General features: G+C 48.5%; 1 protein-coding gene across 1 annotated transcript in view; it reads left to right on the top strand.

Annotated features, from left to right (window-relative positions):
- Nucleotides 1–785: 785 nt before the first annotated feature.
- The window catches only part of KCNK12 (potassium two pore domain channel subfamily K member 12), a 54,731-nt gene continuing 30,393 nt past the window's right edge, over nt 786–25,123 (top strand). Inside the window, exon 1 of the mRNA XM_059943390.1 lies at nt 786–1,176. Coding sequence (XP_059799373.1) covers nt 786–1,176 — 391 coding nt within the window. The remainder of the gene's footprint in view (nt 1,177–25,123) is intronic.

Below are 25,123 nucleotides of genomic sequence, written 5' to 3' on the forward strand. Positions count from 1 at the left end.
GCGTGGTGGCCAGCACCGCAGTCCGGACACCTGCTTCGGTGCCCCGCATTAATGCAGCCAGAACGGCAGGGAGGCGTCGCAGCAGCCCAGCTCCCCACCCCTTCTCTCCCTTCCTTACTCCCCACCCCCCAACACCCCGCCCCGGGCGCCGGTGACTCCGCCTCTCCGTGCCGGGCGGCTCTCCGGCTGGAGCTGGAAAGGGAGCGCTTACCCGGACTCAGCTCGGTTCCGAGGCTCCGAAGCCGACGCCGCCAGCTCAAGCCCGGGGGCGGGAGCTGGACTGCCCACGGAGCCTGCGCCGGGGAGCCACTGAGCCGGGAACGTCTCATGGGACGCGCCCGGGGTCTCTCTTCGTGCCCTGCTCTCCCGTCCCTGTCCTAGGCGCCCGGGCTCTACAGCCCGCCCCGCCCGCAGCCCGCGGCCTGTCTGGAGAGGAGTATGAGGCCCGGGGCCCCGTGGACGCCGGCCACAAGGCGGCAGGGGCCTACCTTGAGACCCCCGCGCCCGAGGGCGGTGGGTGAGGAGCCGCGGCAGCCGGCCAGGCGTCGGGGCGCAGAGAGGAGCGCCCCAGCTCCGGCGCCCGAAGGGCCGCGGGACCCGTGTGCGGCCTGAGCGCCGAGGAGGAGGCGGAGGCGCCCCGCCGTCCGGGCTCTGGAGGAGGCGGCGAGGGGCTCCGCGGCGGCCCCCGACCCCTGGTCACCATCCTCACGTTTCTGCTCCCGCGGGGGGGATGTCGCGGCCCGGGCCCCGAGCGCCGCCCCGGCCCCGGGGCTGAGCTCCGGACCATGTCCTCCCGCAGCCCCCGGCCCCCGCCCCGCCGCTGCCGCCGCCGCCTGCCGCGCCCCTCCTGCTGCTGCTGCTGCTGCCGCCGCTCGCACCTCAACGAGGACACGGGCCGCTTCGTGCTGCTGGCGGCGCTCATCGGCCTCTACCTGGTGGCGGGCGCCACAGTCTTCTCGGCGCTCGAGAGCCCGGGCGAGGCGGAGGCGCGGGCGCGCTGGGGCGCCACGCTGCGCAACTTCAGCGCGGCGCACGGAGTGGCCGAGCCGGAGCTGCGCGCCTTCCTCCGGCACTACGAGGCCGCGCTGGCAGCCGGCGTCCGAGCCGACGCGCTGCGCCCGCGCTGGGACTTTCCCGGCGCCTTCTACTTCGTGGGCACCGTGGTGTCGACCATAGGTGAGCGGCGCGCCCAGCGGGCGACTTTCCTCTCCGCGTCTTTCACCTGCCGCCCTTTCCACTGCTCGGGGCTCGAGCCGCGTCCCTCGGCTCCCTCTTCCCTTCTGAGGCCCCGTTGCCTACTTTCATTTCGCCCTCTCCTCCCCACCCGTCCCCCTCCTCCTGCTCCGTCTCTCTCTTTACTGGCTTTCGGCGCGGGAGGTGGCCTGAGAGGCCCATCTCTGGCGCGCACCCAGCGGTGACTGCCTGGCAAAGAGGCCAAACGGGGAGAACCCTCACCCGGGCGCTGGGCAGACCGGGGGCCGCCCGCGCTCCAGCACTTGCCAACTGCGTGACCTAACCGCTTGTGCCTCAGTTTTGGCTTCTAAAAAAGGACTTGGGAGAACATGTATCAGGGGCCTGCTGCTTCCTTCTTATTTCTCACGCCCCCTAGTCCTCGGTTTCCTCATCCAGGTGATTTGGAAAGCCCTTCCTCTCTCCACTCACAGCGTTGTTATCTCCTTTCTCTTCTTCTTTCTTCTTTTACACGCGTTTTCCCCCAGAGTCCTCCAGCCCTTTTACCCTGGGGAAGGCGACCATTTCCCCAAACGAATCCCTAGATCTCCTTCGCATCTTTTTTTTTTTTTTTCTTTACAGTCTACACCACCCCATTAGACTTGGAGAATAGGACTTCGGCCGCTCTGGTTCTGGTTTTCTCCTCTTACTCCCCCCCTCCCCACTTCCAACTTCCCCTCCAATTTCTTGACCTCACTTCTTTGTTACCTTGCTATCTTTTCCAACCAATAGTGGCACCAAGGGGGTAGCTTGGGTGCAGGGGGTAGTTTCTCTGTACTTTCCATCATCCCTTCCTCTTATTTTTGGTAAAATAGTTCATGATTGTGCCACTGTACAAAAAATGCTGTGTAACTGTTCCTCGAAGCCCCCCTATTTCTTTCGCCCCTCCTCTGAGCCTCTCTTGTAGAGATTGTGGAGCCATCACTGCTCCCCACTCCACCCTGCCCCTCTCTTTATTCTCCTCTCACCCACTTTCCCCATCCCCCCCCCCCTTTCCCTGGGCCCTGGGTGTCACGTGAAACAGACCTCTTCCCGTTACTGTATAGAGTGCAGAATAAATACAAGATTTTCACTTTGGCAAGACTTTGTGTCTCATCTACTCCTGCTTCCAGTCCCAGGGTGGAAGAAGGCACTTGGCTGGTCATGTCTCTAGTCACCCCAAAGCACTAGCCCCTGGTGGTAGTTTTGGAGGAGGGGACTGGATCCACTGGGCTGAGAGGTGAGGGATTGCACCGGCACGCCTTCTGTGGGTGGGTTCTGGGCTGGATTGGTATGCCAGCTTAGAGACGGGGGACTGGACTAACTGACCAGTGTAAGCCATTGTAGGTGGCTGCTGGGAGGCAGAGAGAAAGACTGCATCCATGTGCAGAATATGAGCAGCTAGAGATGGCTCTCTGAGTGTATATGTATAGTCTACGAAAGGGCTTCCTTTCAATGAATTTTCATGTGTCATGTTTGATCTGATGACTTTAAATAGAAAAGGCAAATGTGGCCCAAGTCCAAAGTACACACAAATTGGATAAAAATACCATTTAAAAGCTATATCATGTTGTTATGGTGATTGAAGATATAAAATGACCCCCTTAAAAAAAATCCCCTTTTAAGAGCTGCATCAAGTTGCTATAGCAACTAGAGTTTTTTTTTTCTGTTTTTTTTTTTCTTTAAAGTGCTTTAGAAGTACTAAAGATGCTTAGTCCTGGAAGATGACATCATGTGTTCATAGCTCATTATTGATTTATGCTCTTCCTCTTGTAAACACACCCTTTTGCTTTCACCTAGAGGCAACCTGTGCACATACTGGGCAGCCACAGCCCTTCTTTCCCAGCGGTGCGCTCTGACCTTGGCTTCCTAATGGAACCCACAGGTTAAGGGAAAGGTGGTAGCAGTGTCCCCTTCCCCTACAGGCCATGAGTCTATCCAAATGGGGCCTCATTCCAGTGACCTGTGGTCTCTGTGCCTTTCTGATGAGCTCCCATCAATGCCTTCATTCACTGCCCAGCCATGGCTTCTACAGCTTCTCTCAGTTCTTTGCACAAAATCAAGTCAGTGTGTTGGTAAATTGTTCCAAGCCCGAGCCTTTAATCTACGAGCAGGATTGGCTGTTCTTTAGTCAAGCAGAAAGAAACTATGTTCTCTTTCTTGATTTGTGTTTTGGGATGTAGGCAAGCATTGTAGGAGGCTATGCTGAAGCTGGTGGCTATGTTACAAATGACCCAGCACATTGTTTCCAAAATCTGCTGCAGGGAGATATTTATCTCTGAGAAGAGCTGCACTCAGGGCCAGAACCAGCCAGTGGACAGCTCAGCATTGAACTAGCCCCTTTGCAGCGGTGCCAAGAGAGCCACACAAGTAGCAGGGTCTCTGGCAGTTATCCACCTGCTGACGTGGTATGGGGCGGTGGTTCAAATTGGTCACTTCTGTCAGATAAGTTCTGCTGAATCCCGAAGTAGCATGATTTTTATTTCAGGCTTCTCTTGGATGAGATTTAAGTAAAGACCTACATACGTCAGTTTCACTTCTGTTTATGTAGTTCCTTTCCCTTAAATGCCCTGAGTCTTCAGAGACAATTATTACTGGTGCTTTTATGGATTCAGCAGCTCAGGGAGCCAAAGCTGAATCCAAAATGGGCAGTCAGTATTCTCTATCTGCCACCTCATCCAGCGAAGAGGAAAATTAGCATGCACTCAGTTTTATTTGACTATCACAGTGTGTATGGTCCATGCAGCAGTGTGGACATTTTCTTGTATTGTAGAGACCCAACTAAATGATTCATCTAGACTTCAGTATAGAAAACCCTTTCTTCATTCATGCCATAAATATGATATATTGTGATATATTGTGTGTATCAGGCCCCAAGTGCTAATATGTTGAAAGGTTAAAGCTTATTCTACAAGACAAAAGTTGAAGCATATTCCAACATGGGCAGTTGGATTGCAGTGTTCATGGGCGCCACATCTTGGCTAGCCTCACTAATGATGATTGGAACAAGGAGGGGTCCTTTGGTCCAATCCCGTGTGGCTCCGAGTGTTAAGGGACGTGTCTCAGGTCACAGTTAATTATGTATTCAGCTGGGTCCAGAATCCAAGTTATGCAGTGTTTATTCTACCAGTTTCATTTATATAATTGGTGGGCACATTCCTGTTTGAGGCTGAAGTATTTAATAACGGGTGTGTGTGTGTGTGTGTGTGTGTATCTGTGTGTGTGTCTGACAGACACCACAGCAGGGCTGAGCAAAAGGACTGGTCTGTTGGTGAGGCCAACAGCTGATTAAGTCCAGAGAAAACTTGAAGGATCAGACACATCTTAGAGGTCAGATAGACTAGAAGCATCTGGTAAGTCTTAGACAGCTGGGAAGGCAAGAGCCAGTACCAAGAAAGTTAGAGACAGAAATGCTAACAAGTAGGAGACATTCAGGTAAATTCTGGTCCAAGGACAGCAACCACTTTCTCTCTGCCTTCTTTTGCACGTGTGTGTGTGTGTGTGTGTGTGTGTGTGTGTAGGGGAGGGGAAGAAGGGGCAGGAATGGGCCTTCAGCTAGAGGGAGACACAGAAGAAAAATTCAGGTGTGGTTGTGTGTACTCATGTTAGATGAAACACCATGATGAGGTAGAATATTTGTCCTGACTTTTGGCTTGAACAAGGCCCATATCTGGAGCTAGGTAATTTGCAGCTGTCCACACAACATAGACCCAGTGGGAAGATTTGCCAGTGATTGTTCAGTGGTAGTTGAGGCTGAATAGAAAGTCAGTCTGAATAGCTTAAGCAAAATGAAAATCCACTTTGTGGTCTAAATTATTCATATTGATTGCTTACACTGAACTGAAATCCTGGGCAATTATTATTTCTGCCATTTATGCTATATGACATATCCCCAGGGGGTTGAAATCAAGTATGTTTTAATGTAAATACATCTATTTATTCATTCCTCCATTTAACAAAATCCAAGACAAGCAGAACTCATAACCATGCATGTGTCGCCTTTGGCATGTTGTTATCTGCATCTCGCATGATTACGTGAACCCCTAAAGAGAAAGACACTGGCTGGTGTTCTTTTAGTACTAAATAGTATTCTTGGAGTCAGGCCCTAGCTCAAAGATATTCAAACAATCCAAAGAGTATTAATCCATCATTTCACATCCTAAAGGATGTTTTATTGGTTTACTTTGAAAAGATTAAAAGGAAACTCTCCACTGGGGTTTTAATTATGCAACTGCTGTCAGATTTTACACATAGGGAAGAACATATTTAAAAGTCTCTCTCAAATGGCAGCTTGATATAAACAGAAATATTTTTGCTTCCTTTTATTAGGTTTTCTGGCAGCATATTTTAGCTATAAAGCTAAAACCATGCCGCTGTAGCCGGGATGGTGTAGGTATAAGAGATTTCACTTTTGGCACTGCATAATTTAGCTTGCTACTTTCAGAATTAGGCATACTTAATTATTCAACTGCAAGATTAGTAACAAGTCCTAACTTTTTACTTCTTTTTTAACATGGAGTTTTTAAAATGTTTTTGCTTCAAAGGAAACTAAGACATTATGAGTCCGAAATGTCACTACCACATTTACATTCGGTTTTCTTCTGACATGTATGTAATCCAGCTGGAGGCGGCTCTGATGCTGGGAATGAAATACATTACCCAGAAGGAGAGGAGTACCTTTCCTCGCTTATTTCTCTCATCAGCTATTTTTTATTGGAAGATGATGCTATGACAACTTTGAAGGACATTTAGGGGAAAAAATCCATCATTAGATTTGAAGCTGTAGATGGAGAGCAAGGAAATACATTCTAATTCACTGCTCCGTCCTCAGCACCCAGCACTGAACCCAGCACATTGTAAATAGTCAATAATTATAATAACTCATAATACTCTGCCCTAACATAACTGTTTTCATTTTTGCAAGTTCCCCTGCAGTTCTTTGTCACCTTTTGTAGGAAAAAGAAAGGGAACTACTTGACAAGTGCTGAGCTGCTTTTGGTAACATTTTTTTATCAGTGTTGTTTCCATGTTTCCGCATACTAATTTTAATGGGTGCATAATACTCTATCTAACTGATGTTCTGTAATTTACTACCCCTATTGCTGTGTAGCTGGGTGTGGTTCCCAATTTGGGGGCTGTTGTGAGTAATGCCACAGTGATTATCTTTATGATGGCCTTTTCTTTACGCAATATCTCCTTCAGTTGAATTCCCAGCAGTGAAATTGATAGTTAGGGCACACTACCATCTTCATGGCTCTTGGGGCCAGTCCCTTTGGAGTGAAGGACTGTCTCATCTCTCCTGAGCTGAGCCTACAGCCTCTACAAAGCCTAGAAGAGACTGGACAGTTACCCAGCAAATTGCCCCATGGAAACAGGCCACAGATTCACTTGGTTTTCTCCAGGATTGCACTCACTCCCAGGGGCTGAGCTGACCACTGAACAAGTCAGTGACTAAAGCATCTTCAGCCTCCCTTGCTTTAATGAGAGCCATTTCCTCTTTAATGACAGCCCATCCTGTGGATGGGTGGAGAAGGGCAGGAAGGAAAACAGGAGCAGCTGCCCGGCCATCAAAGACAGAGAAGGGGTACCTGGACCTTCTTCCTTCCTGTCCCCTGCTTTCCCAGGGATGTCTGCCACCACTCCTGGGCCTAGCCAGTTGAGGGAGAGGGTTCTTCCCTTTGGTCCTGACTGTGCCCAAGGACCCCAGCCTGGACTGGCCCAGAATTGTGCCACATGGAGCAGACACCTACCTCTAGAGTATTCCAGCTGGAAAGCACCATAAAAATCTTCCAGAACTTTCCCCAGGCATTTATACCATTTTGTCAACAAAAGCCAACAAGCAGCCTATTACAGAAAACAGGGGAGCTGGAGCCACACCCATCAGACCTCCCCTTAGACGCCATGTACTCCCTGAAAGCTTCTCTGAGGAGCCCTGGTGCTCCTCCAAGACCAACCTGAAGAGGGTTAAGTTAGCCTTTTTCCTCATTTTACATAGGTTCAGAGAAGGAGAGAGGTTGTTCAAGGTTGCACAGCAAGTCAGAGGGGCATTTGCTGAGAGCTGGTGCTGACCCAGGACCTGCCTATGTGGACTCTGAGGTCCTTGAGCTCTCATGCCGCCTTGGAAAAGTTTCCTGAATACTGCTGAAGAGCTCTCTGTCTGTCTGTCTGTCTGTCTCTCTCTCTCACACACCCACACACACCCACACACACACACACCCCAAATGATGGGACAAGTACAGAACCAGATCCCGCCATGGCTCTTCTGAGCAGATACCAGTCTTCCCAGAAGGGGTGAAAGTTAAACAGTACATCAGAGACAAAGGGGAAGAGCTTGGAGGGAGGGGGGTAGGGCATCTGAGGCGCAGCAAAGTAAGTCGAGTGCCTTGGAGGGGTCCTCCAGGGAGAAGCTCCTGCTCCATCTGCAGGTTGTGGTGGAGCCTCAGGTCTGTGTTAGAAGGTGGAGCTCAGTGCCGCCACCCCCGTCAGCTACAGAGGGACTCTCCGTGCCCTTGCGTGGTGACCTCAGATTCAGAGGAGGTGAGATGGAGCAAAAAGCCATTGTGTTCCTGTGCGCAGCCCCAGCCCGGGGTCTTCCCTAGTCTCCTAGCCCTCCCCTTGCTTCTGCCCAGCTCCACTGACCTTCCCAGGATCCAGGGCTTGGCCAGGGGCTGCCAGCCAGCCAACCAGAATGTGGGGCTGAGGTGGGCGCGCTGGGCAGTCTCAGGCTCTGATCTCACCTGGGGTCAGTGGCAGGGTTTCTACGAGGTGAAGTTTGGGGAGGCATAGGGTCTTGAGGCTCTGAGGACAAAGGACTTTCCATGGGACTGAGACAGTACAGGAGAGGTGCTGGTAGAGAGTGAGAGAGAACCGAAGCCCCTTGGCTCACCCCAAGCCAGCTCTTGGCTGCCACCATGGCTGTCAGGCTCTGGCCCCAGGAAGTTCTGTCCTAAACCAGGCCATTCCCTAGCCAACCGCCAGCTCTAATTCTTGGGGGACCGTAGCAGCCAGTGGCTCTGGTAAGGATGCTCTGGACCATCTGTGAGTGTCACCTCCTCCCTGGGCTTGGGCAAGCCCAGCTCAGGACTAAGCTCACTAGCAGGACGGGTGTGCAGGACCCTGTGAAGGATTAAGCTCTGGGGGACCCACTCTGTCACTTCCCCCAGATCCCAGGTGACTCCAGGATGGAGCTTCCAGTATCTTGTAATTTGAAGTCTTACAGTGTCTGGATACAATGTCATTATTCTCACAGTAACAGATATTGCCGACCAGGAAGGCAGGGTAGCACAGAGCAGTGCTTCTCCATCAGTAAAGTGCATGCAAATCACCAGGCTCTTGTCAAAGTGCAAGAGCACTTTCTGTTCAGTAGGTCTGGGTGGGACCTGAGACTGCATTCCTCATTAGCTCCCAGTGACGCCCATATTCTGGGTTCCCAGACTGCACTGGGCATAGCACGGGAAGAGAGAAGCAGCAGTGAGTCAGGAACTGGCAGCTTGGACCCACTCTGCCCCTCGCTGGCCGCACGGCTGTGGACAGGACACGTCACCATGCAGGGCCTCAGGGTCTTCATTCCTAAAAGCAGGGAGTGCCGGGGTCACTTGGGTCCCTTCCAGCTCTGATGTTCTCATATCTGGGAAGGCTATTCGCTCACATCCTCTGGTGCAGTTTAGTGCAGGCTAAAGGCACCAACTCTGCAGACTGGGTCCCAGTCCCAATTCCGCCACTGCCAAGCCATGTGCTCCCAGTGAGAGGATGTGCCTCTTCTTACCTCAGTTCCCTCCTCTGTAAAGTGAGGACAACCATCCTCCCTCCCCCACGGGCACCTACGAGGGCTGAATGAGCTAATCCACGTGTGCGGCATCAGCTCCTCAACTGGGCAAGGCTCGTGGGTGAGCCCTGGGCTGCCAGCCTGCACGGGGGGAAACCGAGGCCCAGTTCATCGCCGACCCACCACTCTGCGTACAGCCCTCTGGGTCTCAGCCGCCCCTGCACTGTGGCATCTGCCACCGTCTCATCGGCCGCTGTCTCTGGGGCATGTTGCTGTCCTACGCTGTTACATAACTGGCCTGGGAGGGTGCTTTGTAAAATGCATTTTCTTTGGTTCCTCAACTAGAATGTCTTTTTTTTTTAATATTTTTTAAATTAAATTTATTTATTCATTTATTTTTGGCTGCATTAGGTCTTCGTTGCTGCACGCGGGCTTTCTCTAGCTGTGGTGAGTGGGGGCTACTCTTTGTTGCGGTGCGTGGGCTTCTCACTGAGGTGGCTTCTCTTGTTGTGGAGCACGGGCTCTAGGCACGCAGGCTTAAGTAGTTGTGGCACGTGGGCTCAGTAGTTGTGGCGCACGGGCTTAGTTGCTCTGCAGCATGTGGGATCTTCCTGGACCAGGGATCGAACCCGTGTCCCCTGCATTGGCAGGCGGATTCTTAACCGCTGCACCACCAGGGAAGCCCTAGGATGTCTTAATAATTCCTCATGTGTGTGCTCTTTGATCTCTTTAAAGAAGCTGTTTGGTGAATAACTGAACAAGTGACTGAGCGGTGGTTTAGACCATTGTCCCCCGGTACGTCTCTGCTTCTCGCCCCCAGAGCAGAGCCCTGGGGAGCCACACCCCTGCCCACCATCCTGGTTTAGTGGGCTGAGGCCTCTTGGCAGTGCTTGGGCTTAGGGGGAGGTCGTGGAGCTGAGACCAGCAGAGAGGCCAGATGGGGCTGAGGCCAGGCCTCGCTACGCTTCTCTGAGGCGACTCTGGTGTTGGGATTGCGGGTGGAGGAGGCTGCAGGATGGCACTGAGGTGAACAGCCCCATTTTGGGTGGGAGCCAGGGTGCTGCTCCAGGTCCCCAGGCCCAAACCTTACTCTGTACCCTTCACCCTGGGGCTACTCAGCTCCCCTGATGGGTAGAAAAAGCATCCCCTGTCCTAGGGCAGGACAGGGGAGGCTGCAGGGCCTGCCAGCATGTTCCCTCTCCAGACTCCACCGTGGCAGCAGCCAGGGCCTTTGTTCCGGGGAGCAAGAGGGTAACCGAAACATCGCTGGTCTCATTGATTGTCACCCCCCCACACACATACACACACACACACACGTCGTGCTTGCCCGTCTACTGTGTTTTTACCCATGTTTACTCAGGAACCTCCCCCAAACCCTAGGACAGCAAAGAGGATGCTATTATCCCATTTCACAGACGAAGAGACAGGCTCAGAGAGGTTAAGCGATTTGCCTGGGTTCACACAGCAAGGAGGCAATGGCAGGATAGAGGATTCAGGGCTCCTGACTGTATAGCATCCTTTCTGTTGCCCCTGAGCCATGCACGACCACAGAGGGAGAAGAGTCACAGCCCAGTCTGGGGTCTGCTGGGGGGTGGGGGCAGAAGAGGTGAATATGAGGTGGTGTCAGCAAGGGCTCAAGCACAGTTTAGGGATTTGGATTTGGCTGTGCTGTGCTCCTTGTAGCCCCAATGGCTACACTGAGCTTTCCATCCTACACAACCCTGCTCCCTTTTTGAGGGAGGCTGCAGGCAGGCAAAGCATGGTGCTTCACGCAGAGCTCACTACAACTCTGGGAGCCGTTGATGGGAACTTTGGGGGCCAATTGCACCAAGCTCTTGCCCAGAGAAAGGACCTCATGAGCCGAGGGCCCTCAGCCTTGCACTTGGGATAGCAGCAGTGGCCACAGAGCGGCGGGACCAGAAAAGCAAATAACCAGAAGGTCCGCACTTGAGCACATCAGCCAGGAAAGTCTGGGCACACGGCCAGCTCAGGACTGTCCAAGGTCATGTCCTGGAGGCAAACCCACCCAGACATTGAGGGAAGGCATGAAACCAAGCACCAGCCGGTGCACCCCTAGCTCTAGCCACTCTTAACTTCTGGCCATCCCTCCTGCACCCCACCCCTGAACCCCAGGCGCATTCAGCCTCCAGGCCATTGCTCAGGCTGTTTTCTCCACCTGGAATGTTCTTCCCTTTCTCTCCATTTTCCACCAAGTGAACTTGGACTTCAAGGTGCAGCTTAAACGAGGCCACTAGAGCGAGACCTTCTTGGAGCCCCTCTTACTGCCCCCAGACACGTGGTCATTACCTGTTTCTATGCCAGTTTCCCTGGCAATAATACCAGCCTCTGTTCGGTGGGGTAAGGTATGGTAAAGGCTGGCACCGGACCCAGAACAGAGTAGGTATCCTTTCTCCTTCCTCCAGGTCAGGAGCTCTGTCTTAGTAGTGCTTGTCACTGCTACAGTTAATGACAATAATAGCCATATGGCAGCAGCCATGCATTGAATGACTACTGTAAAGTGGGCACCGTGTCTGGAGATGGGGATAATTGAAAAGCAAAGAGGTAGTTTCTGCAAATCATGGAGCAGAATGCTTGGCACAAAGTAGGCGATTAATCAATGTTGAATGGACGGAATGAATAAATGAGTGTGAGTAACTGAAAACCTTGGACTGCTGGAAATAATAAAAAGAGAGTGGAAAAAACTGGGCCCAGGCTGGGCTCCAGGAACCTCCCAGCACCTCCCTCTCCCTCCCGCCCTGTGGAGCTGGAGGGGCTGGCTGTGCACTGGCCCTTCTGCTGGGCCGTCGCTTTAACCATCTCTCAGTGGCTGGCAGGTGTGCAGTAGACAGCTAGCTCATTCTGGCTGGGGCTCCCCTGGCGGACAGTGCTGTCTCCGTGGCTCTCTGAGTCAGCTGGGTCCTTGTCCTACCCTGCCTGGGGCCCGGCAGAATCATTGGATTGATACCAAACCAGACGATTCTGAGCCTCAGCCCCCAGAGCCCCAGGAGTGGTGGGAAAAGTTCAGTTCTGAACAATGAGGCCAGGCTTCTGGCCCCAGCTCTCCCACCGACCCAGATGCCCCATCTGGCCCTGGCCTTGGCCGCAGCTTCCAGCCACAAGGAAGCCCCGCTGAATTCTGCCTCTCGGCTCAATAGTTCTACCTTTTCCATCACCAGCCCATGGCACACCCCTTAGAAACCAGATGTTGGCTCACAAATTGGACAGAAGTTTTATCAGTAACTAAATGCAATTCCACAAATCCAGAAAACCACCCCTATCCACACAGCCCAGCACCATCACAATGCCTCTAAAAATACTTGGGGAAGCTTTTATTGGAATGGGGTGTCCCAGCTTTCTGGAAAGTTACAGTTGAGATAAACACAAGCCCCAAATCACACTCCGCGTGACTTTTCCCTAATCCTTTCCAAATGGCCACGACCTCATTCCCTTGCTGCCAAGTGTTCTGAATTCTGAGCACCTCGTGGTGAGCTGCTCACACCAGGACCTGCCAGAAAAGCTTCAGGGACAGCCCAGGCCGGCGAGGGAAAGGAAAACACAAAACTCTGCCCATGTTGAGTGAAACTGCCAGGGTCTGATCCTCCCAGCGCCCAGGAGCCTGTCTCTCCTGTTCTCTGCTCCATCCCCCAGTGCCTGGCACCAGGCTTGGCACATGGGAGGGGCTCCACGAATATTTGTGGAAAGAACATAAATGTGAATAATTGGCCGTTTCCAAGATTTTCAACTCTGCCTAGGCACCAGTTTAAAAAAAAGTAAAATACGAAAATCTCCACTTACAAATCAGATGATGATTCACTTTGTAAAAGAAAGCTTCAATTTGCAAAGGTGTTCACTCCGGGGCTTCTGTATGTAGCCAAGCACACCAGTGCATTTGAAGTGAGATACAGGGCTTCCCTGGTGGCGCAGTGGTTGAGAATCTGCCTGCCAATGCAGGGGACACGGGTTCGAGCCCTGGTCTGGGAAGATCCCACATGCCGCGGAGCAACTCGGCCCGTGAGCCACAATTGCTGAGCCTGCACGTCTGGAGCCTGTGCTCCGCAACAAGAGAGGCCGCGATAGTGAGAGGCCTGCGCACCGCGATGAAGAGTGGCCCCCGCTTGCCGCAACTAGAGAAAGCCCTCGCACAGAAACGAAGACCCAACACAGCCAAAAATAAATTAATTAATTAATTTTAAAATAAATAAATAAATAAAGTGAGATGCAACGTGCAGCCAGTATGTCAGGAACCCAACCCGTCAGCCACATCAAGTCCCCTTTACTGCCATTGCCACCTTCACACAAACCCCAAATCCCTGAAGCAGCCCAGTGCCTAAAGTCAAGGGCTTCTGGTCGAATTAGTGAGCAATACACATGACCCAGTGGGCAATTCAGAAGTGTGTATTTCAAGAGCTAATGTGGGTGGTGTGTCTTGTAGTGACGAGCTGCCCAGGTCCACTGGAGCAGTCCAGCCGACGGAGCATATGCCCAATGTACGGAAAGTGCCTCATAAAGCTCCTCGATGTGCATTGTTCAGCCAGGCGGGTGGGTATTGTCTGTGTCTCCATTTTAAGAAGGAAGAAATCTGCAACACCAAGAGACAGTTTGCAGTGCAGTGTAGTGGTTAGGAGCAGGTGCTGAGGGCCCTGGCCTGGGTTAGAATTTCAGCTCTGTCATTCACTGGTGGGGTTGCCAGGGAACATCTCCTGCTCATTCACTGAAGAAGTCTGGCTCACTGCCTTCCTCTTCACCCCTCTCCAGTCTCCCAGGCGTGATCCATCCAAGACCCGGGCCTCACATTCCTTGACCATCTCACCTACAGCAATGTTTTTCTCTATCCCACTCTGGCAGGTACTCTGTTCTACCCATGTCCTTGCTATGACCAGTGAACTGCACTACCTTCAAAGCTCACCTTCTGATCACCCCCTCCCATCCTTCCAGCTCTCATCCTCTGTTGACCCAATAGAGTATTCCTTGGACCCCAAACGGGTAATCTCCTACTATGTTTCCATCATCTATTTTGGGCCCTCATTTCTTTTCTAATCCAGCTTAGATTCACTCCCTCTGCAAGGACCCTTAACTTCCTTGCCTCTCTCTCTCTCTCCCTGCATTGTGTCCCTGTCCCCAACTTGGTACCATCAAAATGCCAGCTTTCCACCTATTCCTTACCTGTACCCAAGCTGCTACACATGGCTGGAGAAAACCATGCAAACATGCTGACTGGTCCAACTTTAAATTAGTGACCCTGGGGACCAGCTGGACACTCCATGCTGGCAGACCCTCCTACTACCTTCCTATTGTGTCAGTTCACCGCTTATCCCTCTTCTTCCCACCTCCAGCCTCCCATAGCCCTCACTCTCTGCTCACACTTCACTGAGAAAATAAAAGTCATCAGACAGGGACTCTCATCTTTACAACCGCAAATCCATTCATCATGTGGAGCTGCTTCTTCCTTATGATAGCAGACAGATTGTCCACTTTCAAATGCCTGCTTCACTGGGTCTCATCCCCTCCAACTTTCTCAAAGACTGTTTCTGCCATGACCCTTCCCATACATTGTCAGTCTGTCCTCCATTGGCATGCAAACATGCTCTCTTTTCTTCCTTCTTAATAGACCCCTCCCTTGACCCCTGCATCACCTTCCAGCTACCTCCCCATTTCTCTGCTCCTCTTTACGGGAAAACTTCTCCAAAGAGTAGTCAACATCTCCCTTCCTCCCCTGGATCCACATCGATCCAGAATCTACCCCATATTTCCACTGAGTCTGCTCTTATAAGATCCCCCATGGCCTCCTTTCTGCTAATCCAGTGATGACTTCCCTGTCTTCGTCTTACTCAGCAACTCAGCAATATTTGACACCACTGGCCATTCCTCCTTGAAATCCTCTTTTCTCTTGGCTTCTGAGACATCATGCTCTCCTTGACCCTCACTGGCTGCTATCCTGTCTCCTTCACTGAATCCCCTCCTTTGTGTGATCTCTCATTATTAGAGGGCCCCACATTCAGTCCTTAGGCCTTTCTCCCTGGATTCTCTCTCCAGACAATGTCACTTAACCTGTAGGGGAAGAAAACATTTTTCCTCTATGCCCTTAGGTTTTATACCTGGAGTACTGCAAATTAAACTGACAAAAGACAGATTAACATGAGAAAAGTCTTATTATGTGTGCATATGGAGGGCTTCATAGAAAAGAACTGACATCCAAAGAAGCAGTTAAGCCTGAGGCTTATATACCATTTTAACAAAGAGCGGTAAATTGTGGAGAAGTGATAAGGCAAAGGCAAAAGGGTTTGGGCTTCTAGGAGTGGTAAATTGTGAGAAGGTAAATATATGGAGGAAAGGAAGGTAAGGGTTATTTTAGTAAGGTTTGTTGTGCAGACTCCAATTTGTACAGTCTTGGGGTGAGAAGTGTCTCTGGTTATTAAGAGTTGTTCTTTCCTGGTATAGTTGAGGAGAGGGGGGACACCTTCACAAAGGAAAATTTATACCCTACCTTTGGGCAGATAGGGGAAGGGTAGAGAGCTTTTCCTGAGTCTGCTGTTTCTCTATTGCCTCCAGCTCAAAATAATCCTTATGCCAAAGTTGCATATTTTGGGGTCACATCCTCTGATCCCCTTCACACCCCATGGCTTTAAAGCCCACCTATCTGCTGATGACTTCCAGAAGAATAACTCCAATCTTCCACACTATGCTTCAAGACCATAGGTCCAAGGGCCAAAATAGAACTGTTGATTTCTGCTTTGTTCCAGTCTTCCTCATCTCAATAAATGGCACCATCATGAAGAGCTGCCCTGATTCCTCTTTCTCTCTAATTTTCCATATTCATCATCAAATCCTGTCAGCTCAATCTGTAAAATACATTCCTATTTCATCCCCTGTCTCTGTGCCCATCACTACTGGTCTACTCTGATCACAACCACTGTATGTTGCTGGGGCAACTAAATCAGTCTCCTAACCAATCCTCCAGCTTCCTTTCTGCTTCTTGACAACCTCTTCTCCACACAGCAGCCAAAGAGGTCTTTAAAAGTATACATCAGTCAAACTCTTCCCTTATTTGAAACCCGCCAGTGATTCCCCATTGCAGGAAATCTGACTCCTCACCATGACATGCAAGGCCCTGTGTGACCCTGGCCCTGCCTCTTCTCAGCCTCACTGGTACTGCTCTCCCCTTTGCTCAACTCACTATGGTGTCCAGACTGGACTTATTAGACCTCAGGGCATTTGCATTTGCTGTTCCTGCTCCTGGGAGTCCAGCTCCCTGGGTCTTGGCATGGCTGACTTCTCAACCACATTCAAGCCTCAATATCTAAAACTAAAATGTCACCCCTTGAGGAGCCTTCTTTAACTACCTGACTATAATCGTGTCCCCCATTCACCCCCAGCTGCTGTCCATCACACTACGGTCTTATTAGAGTATGTACCACTTTCCTAAATCATCCAGTTCCTGTATTTACTTGTTTGTTGCCTAACCTCTAGCCACTCCCTGCTCCATGAGAACAGGGGTCTCGTCTCCGCACCCACTGTTATATTCCCAGCGCACAGCACAGCACTTGGTGTTTGTTGAACAAATGAACAAACTTCCAAAACTTCTGTTTTAACATCTATAAAATGGGAACAAAACAGTGCCTATCTCACACAGTTGTTGGCAGAATTGTATGAGACCATGAATGTAGGTGCTTCATCTGGCCATGGCATTTAATAAGCACTCTAATATGAGCTAGTGTTTTTATTAATAATTTGGCTGAGATCACACAGTGAGTGGTAAAGCTGGACCCCAAATCCTTTGCTCATTCCAGCGTGTCTGATGCCACCTCTCAGGTTGCAGGGTAGGCCTGTGGGAGCAGCGCGAGTGAGGTCAGGACCAGCCTGCCTTAGGCATGTTGAGAACCAACAACAGGTAAAACTGCCTTTATAGGTTTAGGTCATATCAGAGGGTCTTGAAAGCTGGGCAGAAACATCTTAGACTTGGCATGGGGAGCAATAAGGAGCCATTACATGTTCTTGAGCAAGAGTGTAAAGTGATGATGAGTGTTTGAGAAGAGGATTCTGGCTGATTAGTCACTATATAGTTATGCCATTAAATCAGGCAATCTAGTTAGTGTAAATTGCCGGTCTCTAGACTGCCTGGAAACAACCAGATGATTTGAAGTCCCTTGTTTTGGCTGTTCACTTTGAACATTTAAATCAGCCCACTACGAGCTGTCCCCTTCATTTTATGGGGAGCTTATGTATCTCTATAGGTGGCAAATCCTTGAGTTTGTAATATCATCTCTGAACTGCTGTGTGATTCCAAACTCATTCAAAAGATTGCCAATGCGTATTGTTTCTTCATGAGCTCTAAGTGGCTCATGATATTTGATAGTTCTAATTTTATAGCCAGTGGTGTACACACTTTCAACAAAGAGCAGAATTTGGCACATTTGACTTAGCAGCTGTGTACAAATCTTTCTCACAATGATGTCTGCCTCATGGGGTTGTGGGGAGGACGCCACATAATAGGCCAAGGGTCAATAAATGTTTGTTGTTTTGTTTATGTGTGTTTATGCTGAATATTTGTGTGCAGAGTGATTTGGGTGGAGAGGGCTAGGGATAGGGGCCGGGGATCCTGTGGCCTTTGGAAAGGAGAAGAGAAGGTGCGAGAGATGTTCTCAGGAGCCAAATGGCAGGATCTAGTGCAGCACTCAACATGACTCAATATGACCCCCACTAATCTTGGTTCTCACTCTCTGTTCCTCCCCCATTTCTTGACATCAAGATCACACATGAAGATCCAGGGAAAGGGGCTGACCATGGGCCTGGGGATCTCTGTGATGCATTCAGAGATTTGTGTGCACGTCTAATAATGGGGGAAGGGGGATGAGGGTGCTGCAGGTGCACAGGAGGTGGGAAGTGAAGTCAGGCTGAGGCTGGGGGAGAAAGCCCCTCCTCCGAAGCTGGGTTCAGCAGGGCAGCCCTCCCCTCCCTGCTCGGAGGTTGCTGAGGGCAGCCTCCTGTGCCCTGCAGGTGAGAAAGGCGCTGGGGGAGGATGGCCTGAATGCAATGGAGGTTGGGGTGTAGCAATGACCTTAATTCACGTCGTCTTTGTCCCTAGAAATCACCTTCACCTTCTTCTAAATCCCTGGTTTACATCTTTTTTAACGTTTTTCCATAAAATTTTTTCTTCTTTTATAGCTGTTTATGGCTGAAGGACACTCTAGCTTCAACTTGGTGCTGAGTACTCTGATTAATTCTATCCCAGCTTCTGACCCTCCCCTCTCCCCAGGGCTGAGCAGAGAGGAAAGAGCTGATGCAGACCCAGCAGAGAGAGGCCCAATTCTCTGTGTGAATGAATGAGCCAGCATCTGCAAGGCCCTGGCTGTTCTCCCTTGTAATTTTTCCAGGGTTTCCAGCCACAGAGTGGTGCCACTGAAGTGACACACATGTCATTTAGAGCTCCTCCCAGCCCCTTTGAGCTATGTGCAGGGCAGCCTGTGGTTAGAGTTGAACTTTCAACCAATGGCTTGCCTTCCCCTGAACTGGCACCAAAATGTTTTTATGCATCAAGGAGTTAGAACAAACTTGAGGTATGGATGCAGTGTGTGTGTGTATATGTGTGTGTCACTGATTTCACATTTTGTGTACAAAAGTGAATAAGCAGACAAAGTCCCTGCTATATGGAGCTAACATTCTAGTTGGGGGAGGCAGTCAGTCAACAAATAAGTAAGTGTCAGACAGTGATAAATGCTACTGAAAGAAAAAGGTAACAGAATGAAGAGTGATGGAAGAGGGGGTGCTTTTTTTGATAGGGTAATCTAAAAGGGTCTCTGATGACATGACTCGAGCAAAGACATGGAGTGAAGCAAGGGAGCAAGCCATGTGGCTACCTGGAGGAAGAGTATTCCAGCAAGTGCAAGGCCCTTAAGTAGGAGCTTGCATGGTTTACTGGAGGAGCAGCAAGGAGGCCAGTGTGGCTGGAGTAGTGTTTGAAGGAAGGTCAAGTGGGAGAGTGTTAGAATGTGAAGTCAGAACAATAGCCAAGGACTACATCATGTAGGGTCTGTGGTCCATGGCCAGGCCTTCAGATTTTACTCTGAGTAAAATGGGAGCCATTAGAAGGTTGTGAGAAGAGGAATGAGATGACCTTATATGTGTAAGGGAGCAAGTGTAGAAGCATGCAAACAAGTTAGGAGGCTTTTGAAATATTTCAGGTAGGACATGATGGTGACTTGGACAAGAGTGTGATGAGCAGTATCAGAGAAAAGTGATTAGATCTTTCAGAATATCTTTCAGAAAACATATTCACTGGGTATAGAAATCTAGGTTGAACGGCTGTTTTGCTTTTTGTTTTGTTTTGGGTTTTTTTGGGCCATGCTGCATGGCATGCGGGATCTTAGTTCCCCGACCAGGGATCAAACCATGCCCCCTGCAGTGAAAGCGCGGCATCTTAACCACTGGACCGCCAGGGATGTCCCTTGTTTTTTTGTTTTAATTTCAGCATTTAGAAGGTTGTTTCCTGGCTTGCACAGTTTCTGACAAGAAGTCTGTGATTTTTATCTTTGTTTATGTGTAAGTAACACGCCTTTTTTTCTCTGGCTGGTTTTAAGATTTTCTCTTCATTCCCTGATTTTCAGCAATTTGGTTTTTTTTTTTTTTTTTTTTTTTTTTTGCTTTTTAAAAAATTTATTTATTTATTTATTTAGCCATGCAGCATGGCTTGTGGGATCTTAGTTCCCCAACCAGGGATCAAACCTGCACCCCCCTGCAGTGAAAGAGTGGAGTCCTAACCACTGGACCTCCAGGTAGTTCCCTCGGCAATTTGATTTTTTTTTAATTAATTAATTTATTTATTTATCTTTGGCTGTGTTGGGTCTTCGTTTCTGTGCGAGGGCTTTCTCTAGTTGTGGCGAGCGGGGGACACTCTTCATCGCGGTGCGCGGGCCTCTCGCTATCACGGCCTCTCTTGTTGCGGAGCACAGGCTCCAGATGCGCAGGCTCAGTAGTTGTGACTCACGGGCCCAGTTGCTCCGTGGCATGTGGGATATTCCCAGACCAGGGCTCGAACCCGTGTCCCCTGCATTGACAGGCAGATTCTCAACCACTGCGCCACCAGGGAAGCCCGGCAATTTGATTTTGATGTGCCTCAGTATAGTTTTCGTGCGTGTGTTCATCCTACTTGGGGCTTATTGAACTTCTTGGAGCTGTGTGTTTATAAATTTTATTAACTTTGAAAAAATTTTGACCATTATTTCTTCAAATTTTTTTTTTTTTTTTTTTTTTTACCCCTCACCATCTCTTGTTCGGACTCCAATTACACATATGTTAGACCACCGATATTGTTTCACAGGTAACTGAGGCTCTTATCTTTGCTTTCTTTTTTGTTTTTCAGTCTTTTTTCTCCTCACTGTGCTTCATTTTGAATAGTTTTTATTGCTAGGTCTTCAAGTTCAATCTTTTCAATCTTTTTCAATCTTTTTTTTTCGGCAGTGTCTAATCTACTGTAAATCCTATCCAGTGAAATTTTTATTTCACATATTATATTCTTTATCTCTAGAAGTTCCACTTAGTTCTTTTAAACTTTTTTTCCATTTCTCTCCTCGTTACGTTCATCTTTTTCTTCAAATCCTTGAGCGTAGTTAATATATTTATAACAGCTGTTTAAATGTCTTTGCTCATTCCCTAATCTCTGCTATTCCTGGTTCTGTTTCTGTTGACAGATTTTTCTCTTGTTTGTGGATTACATGTTCCTTCTTCTTTGCATGTCTGATACTTTTTTATTAGAGACCAGAACACTGTGAGTTTTACGTTTTTGATGCTTGATTATGTTGTCTTCCTTTAAACAGGGCTGGACTCTGTTATGGCTGACAGTTAAGCTTCTTATAGATAAGTGTGATCTTTTCCAGACTTGTTTTTAAGCTTTTTTTTTTTTTTTTGACTGTATTCCAATAAAACTTTACTTATGGACACACAAATTTAAACTTCATATAATTTTCACGTGCTGTGAAATATTCTTCTTTTGCTTTTCTTCAATCATTTAAAAGTAAAACAACCATTCTTGGCCCACAGGCTGTACAAAGCAGGCATCTAACCATAGTTTTCTGAGACCCTGGTCTCCTAAACATCAGGCATTGGAGAGACCACAGTGAGGAAGATACTTTTGTAAAGGTGGTGATGATGGGACTAAGGTATCCACCAAATCCTGTTTACTCGACCAAGGATTAACTTTAGGTAGACCAGTCAGATGTAATCTTGAAAATTTTGCATTATGTTCATTCAAGTTTAGCATGAAGTCGTGACAATCTTGATAAGCAACAACGAGAAGTGAAGAATAATCATTTCAGCATATTCAAAGGCTTGTTAAGGGGGAAACAGCTTTATAAAGGAATACCTTTTAAGAAAGCAATGACATAGAATGAAGCAAAAGCAAGTCTCCAGCAGTTCAACTTATGACTGAAACATCCCACCATCTATTCAATTCTTTTGGCTCTAGAATCATATTCATTAGGAAACTTTCCGATTTCCAACTCAGTTTCCCAGGTACTCTGATATTGCAAAGGTAATGCCCTGGGTAGCAGATATAATTATTTCTACCACTGGAAATGAAGTGCCTCACTATGAATGAATAAACTGGTAAGCTTGGATAGTTTCAATCAAGTCCCCAGAGTCTTCTATATAAAAATAACTTCCTGAACATGGAATGCTGAGAACCAGATCCTGACCCCTTGCTGAGCCCAAGGTAGTGGTTTCCCTTGAGGCTCTGCCTACGCAGCAGGCACATAGCTCTTAACTGCTAAGTTCTCAGTCAAGCATTATGTTTCTCTCCTGCAAAACTTTCTCTTAAACACTTTTTTTTTTTTTGTACTTGTCAGAGTCTTTTCCATGAATTTCTTAAAGATGAAACCCTTTTATCGGAACATATTTGCAAAAGCATCAGAGTACACACAGAACTGTCTGTAAATGACAAAAGACTTAAAAATGACCACAGTTAAAAATTTGATGAAAGTTCATAACAAGGCAGTTGACAAGAAAATTAGTTATTTCTGAGATATACATTTTAAGGTAATAACTAGGATTATGACTTATATGTTTTTAAGCTTTTTAAAGTCAGGTCTAAAAGAGCATTTTCTCTGGGACTAATTTAGCCACAGTATTAGGCATAACCTTCCTGGGGCTCTCAGGAATGCTTTGTGTATTCACTGAAACCTCTCCACCCTGGCTGATGGGAACTCAGGTGATTCCTGGCTCTATGAGAATTCTGGGAATTATTTGGCTTACAGCTCTTTGGCAATTGTTCTTTCCTGGAAGTTGTTTTTTTTTTCTCCCTTGGTTTCACCCTATACGTGCACAGACTGTTATTCAGCCAAATACTCAGGGGAACCCCTGCACAGATTTCTGGAACTCTTTCTCTTGGTAGTTCCTTCCGCTCCCGTATGCTACCCTGCAAGTCTGCCTTTTTTTGAAGCTGCCTTGTCCTCCTTGAACTCAAATTTCTGTTTCCTCAATTGCATGAGACTGCTGGGTTCTGGATCTCCCCTCCCTCTACTGTTGTCTGAAAATTGCCTCCAGGCAGAAAAGCAGGGCAATCAAAGGTCTCACCTTGTTTGTTTCCCTCTCTCAGGAACCACAACCTTGTACTACCTCTTTTCCAGCGTCTGAAAATAATTATGTCATAAATTTTGTCCAGTTTCCTAGTTGTTTATGTTGGGAAAGAAATCTGGATCCAGTTATTCCCTCATGACCTGAAGCAAAATCCAGTGGTTAGATTCTGGGTATATTCTGAAGGTAGAGCAGCAGGATTTGCTAATGGATCAGATGTAGAGTATGAGATAAAGAATCAAAAAGGACTCTAAGATTTTTGACCTTAACAACTGGCAGGATGGACTTGTCATTTACTGAGATAAGGGAAGCTTTAATAGAACTAAGGAGGGGGTGGTTGGGAGGGAGATGAGAAGAGCTCAGTTTTAAAAATATTTATTTTGAGATGTCTCTCAGACTTCAAATTGGACGTCAGTTAGGCAGTTGGGACTGAGGTGCAGATTTAGGATTTGTGAGTCTGTGGACCACTGGTTCTTAACGCTGGCTGCAGCCATATTAAAGTCACTTAAGAAACTAAAAAAAAAAAAAAAAAATCAATGTTCAGACCTGACCTTTAGGCCAATTCAATCAGAATCTCTGGGGTCAGGCCTGGGAATTGATATTTTAAAAGTTCTCCAGGTGATTCTAATGTACAGGCAGGGATGAGAACCACTCTTGTAAGTGTTATTTAAAGCCCTACCAAATATCAGCTAGGACAGTGTTCTCAACCCTGGCTGCACATTAAAATTACCTGGGGAGCTTTTAAAAGGCTTGATCACCCCACACACCCACCTCGCCAACTCAACTGCATCATACTCTCCAGGGGTGGGGCTTAGGAATTCATATTTTGTTAAACTCCTCAGGGAACTCCAATATACAGCCAGGGTCGGAACCACGGAGTCCTAGGGCATGCTCGTGGGACCCAGAAGAGAAGATGGAGGCTTACTGGTCTTGAAGATGAAGGAAGGACTGAGCTAGAGGGAGACGTCCCAGGCTTTCCTCAGATGTCAGAACTGTGGCTGTCCACCCACATTTAAGAATTAGAATCGAAACTCTGACTGGAAACTCAGTGTGCACAGGTGGGGCTTGTGGACTCCAGCCTCCCTCTCGGTCAGTGGGTGAGCAGCCAGCCATTATCTGGATGGTGTTGCCCAGACCCAAGTCTCCCCAGGGCTCTTTGGGACAGTTCATCTCCCTCCCCTCCTTGGCTATCGTCCTCTCTGAGCTGCACTCACCTTCACCAGTCACCACTCTCACGTGCCGTGCACCTTCCCGAACGAAGTCTGTTTAAATTCCTCATCCACTGGAAATCTCCCTCCCCCTTCTCAGTGTTTGAGCCTTTACATCCCTTTACCATCATAGGGATGGTATAGATTCATTTCATAGAATTTCATAGAAGAATCATTTCATAGATTCTTGGGAGGGAGAGTAGATACGATCAGGTGATTAGATGATCATTTTAAATCAGAAGTCTCCTGGCCTTTTTAAGTGTGAGGATCACTTTAAAAGCTAGAGATATTTTTACAGAACCTGTCTGACAGGAGTCACATATACTTCCGGTATCCATTCATTAATAGGGAAAATATATATTGACACACAAATTCCTCTGAACTAATTCAATACCACTTTTAAATGCATCTTTTCGTCATCGTAAAACCATTTACATATGTTTGGACACCAATAGCACAAGGATGTAGGAGAAAGTTATGACAGCTGAGAACAAGACTCACTTGAACAAATCAATCCAGACGCCTTTGCCATAATTGCAGAGTCATAGGCATCTAAGTCAGATGACTGGGACCCATGGCTCTAGGCCCTGGGAAGCCATTGGAAGTTTTGGAATGGGGGAGGGGCTGTTCCGGGGCCCCTTAAGTGCTACTTCCTTTACAGCTTTCCCCCATCTGGTCTGGACTGTAGTTGTCTCTTTCTCTGGGAGATTAACGTGGGGGTGGATTCTTCCCCAAAAAGCACCTAGGTAATGCCAGCTGGCCTCCTAAACAAATTAATTCCCCAAAGAGAACAAAAGGAGCTTAGTGAAATTCAGTCTGGGGTTGTACTCATTTCCCCACCTTCCTCTTCTCTATTCTGCCTTACACCCTATCTTTAGAAACTCTGTTCCTTGTTCTGTAACAGCACAAATGGTCAACATTTCTAAGCCCCATGCTAAGTGCTTTTCACACTTTATCTCCTGCAATCCTCATCACCTCCTGTGGAAGTAGGTACCATTCATACCCACACTTTACAGATGAGGAAACCGAGGCAAAGAGAAGTCAAATGGCTTTCTCAGATCAAAGAGCTAGCAAGTGACCAAACTGAGATTCTAACCCAGGTGGCCCTACCGTCTCTGCCATCCCACCCACCTCCCACTCTGCCCTGGGCGGCAAAGTTGGTGCTGCTTGAATGATGAGGAATTAAGAGACATGAAAGGTACTTAATAAATGACTGAGGGACTTCCCTGATGGTCCAGTGGTTAGGACTTGACGTTTTCACTACTGGAACCCGGGTTCAATCCCTGGTGGGGGAACTAAGGTCCTGCAAGCTGTGCGGCGTGGCAAAAAAAAAAAAAAAAAAAAAGGACTGAATTGGGGGAAGACATTGGCCTGTATC

This window comes from Balaenoptera ricei, chromosome 13, assembly GCF_028023285.1.
Source record: "Balaenoptera ricei isolate mBalRic1 chromosome 13, mBalRic1.hap2, whole genome shotgun sequence".
In the NCBI taxonomy this organism is placed as follows: Eukaryota; Metazoa; Chordata; class Mammalia; order Artiodactyla; family Balaenopteridae; genus Balaenoptera; species Balaenoptera ricei.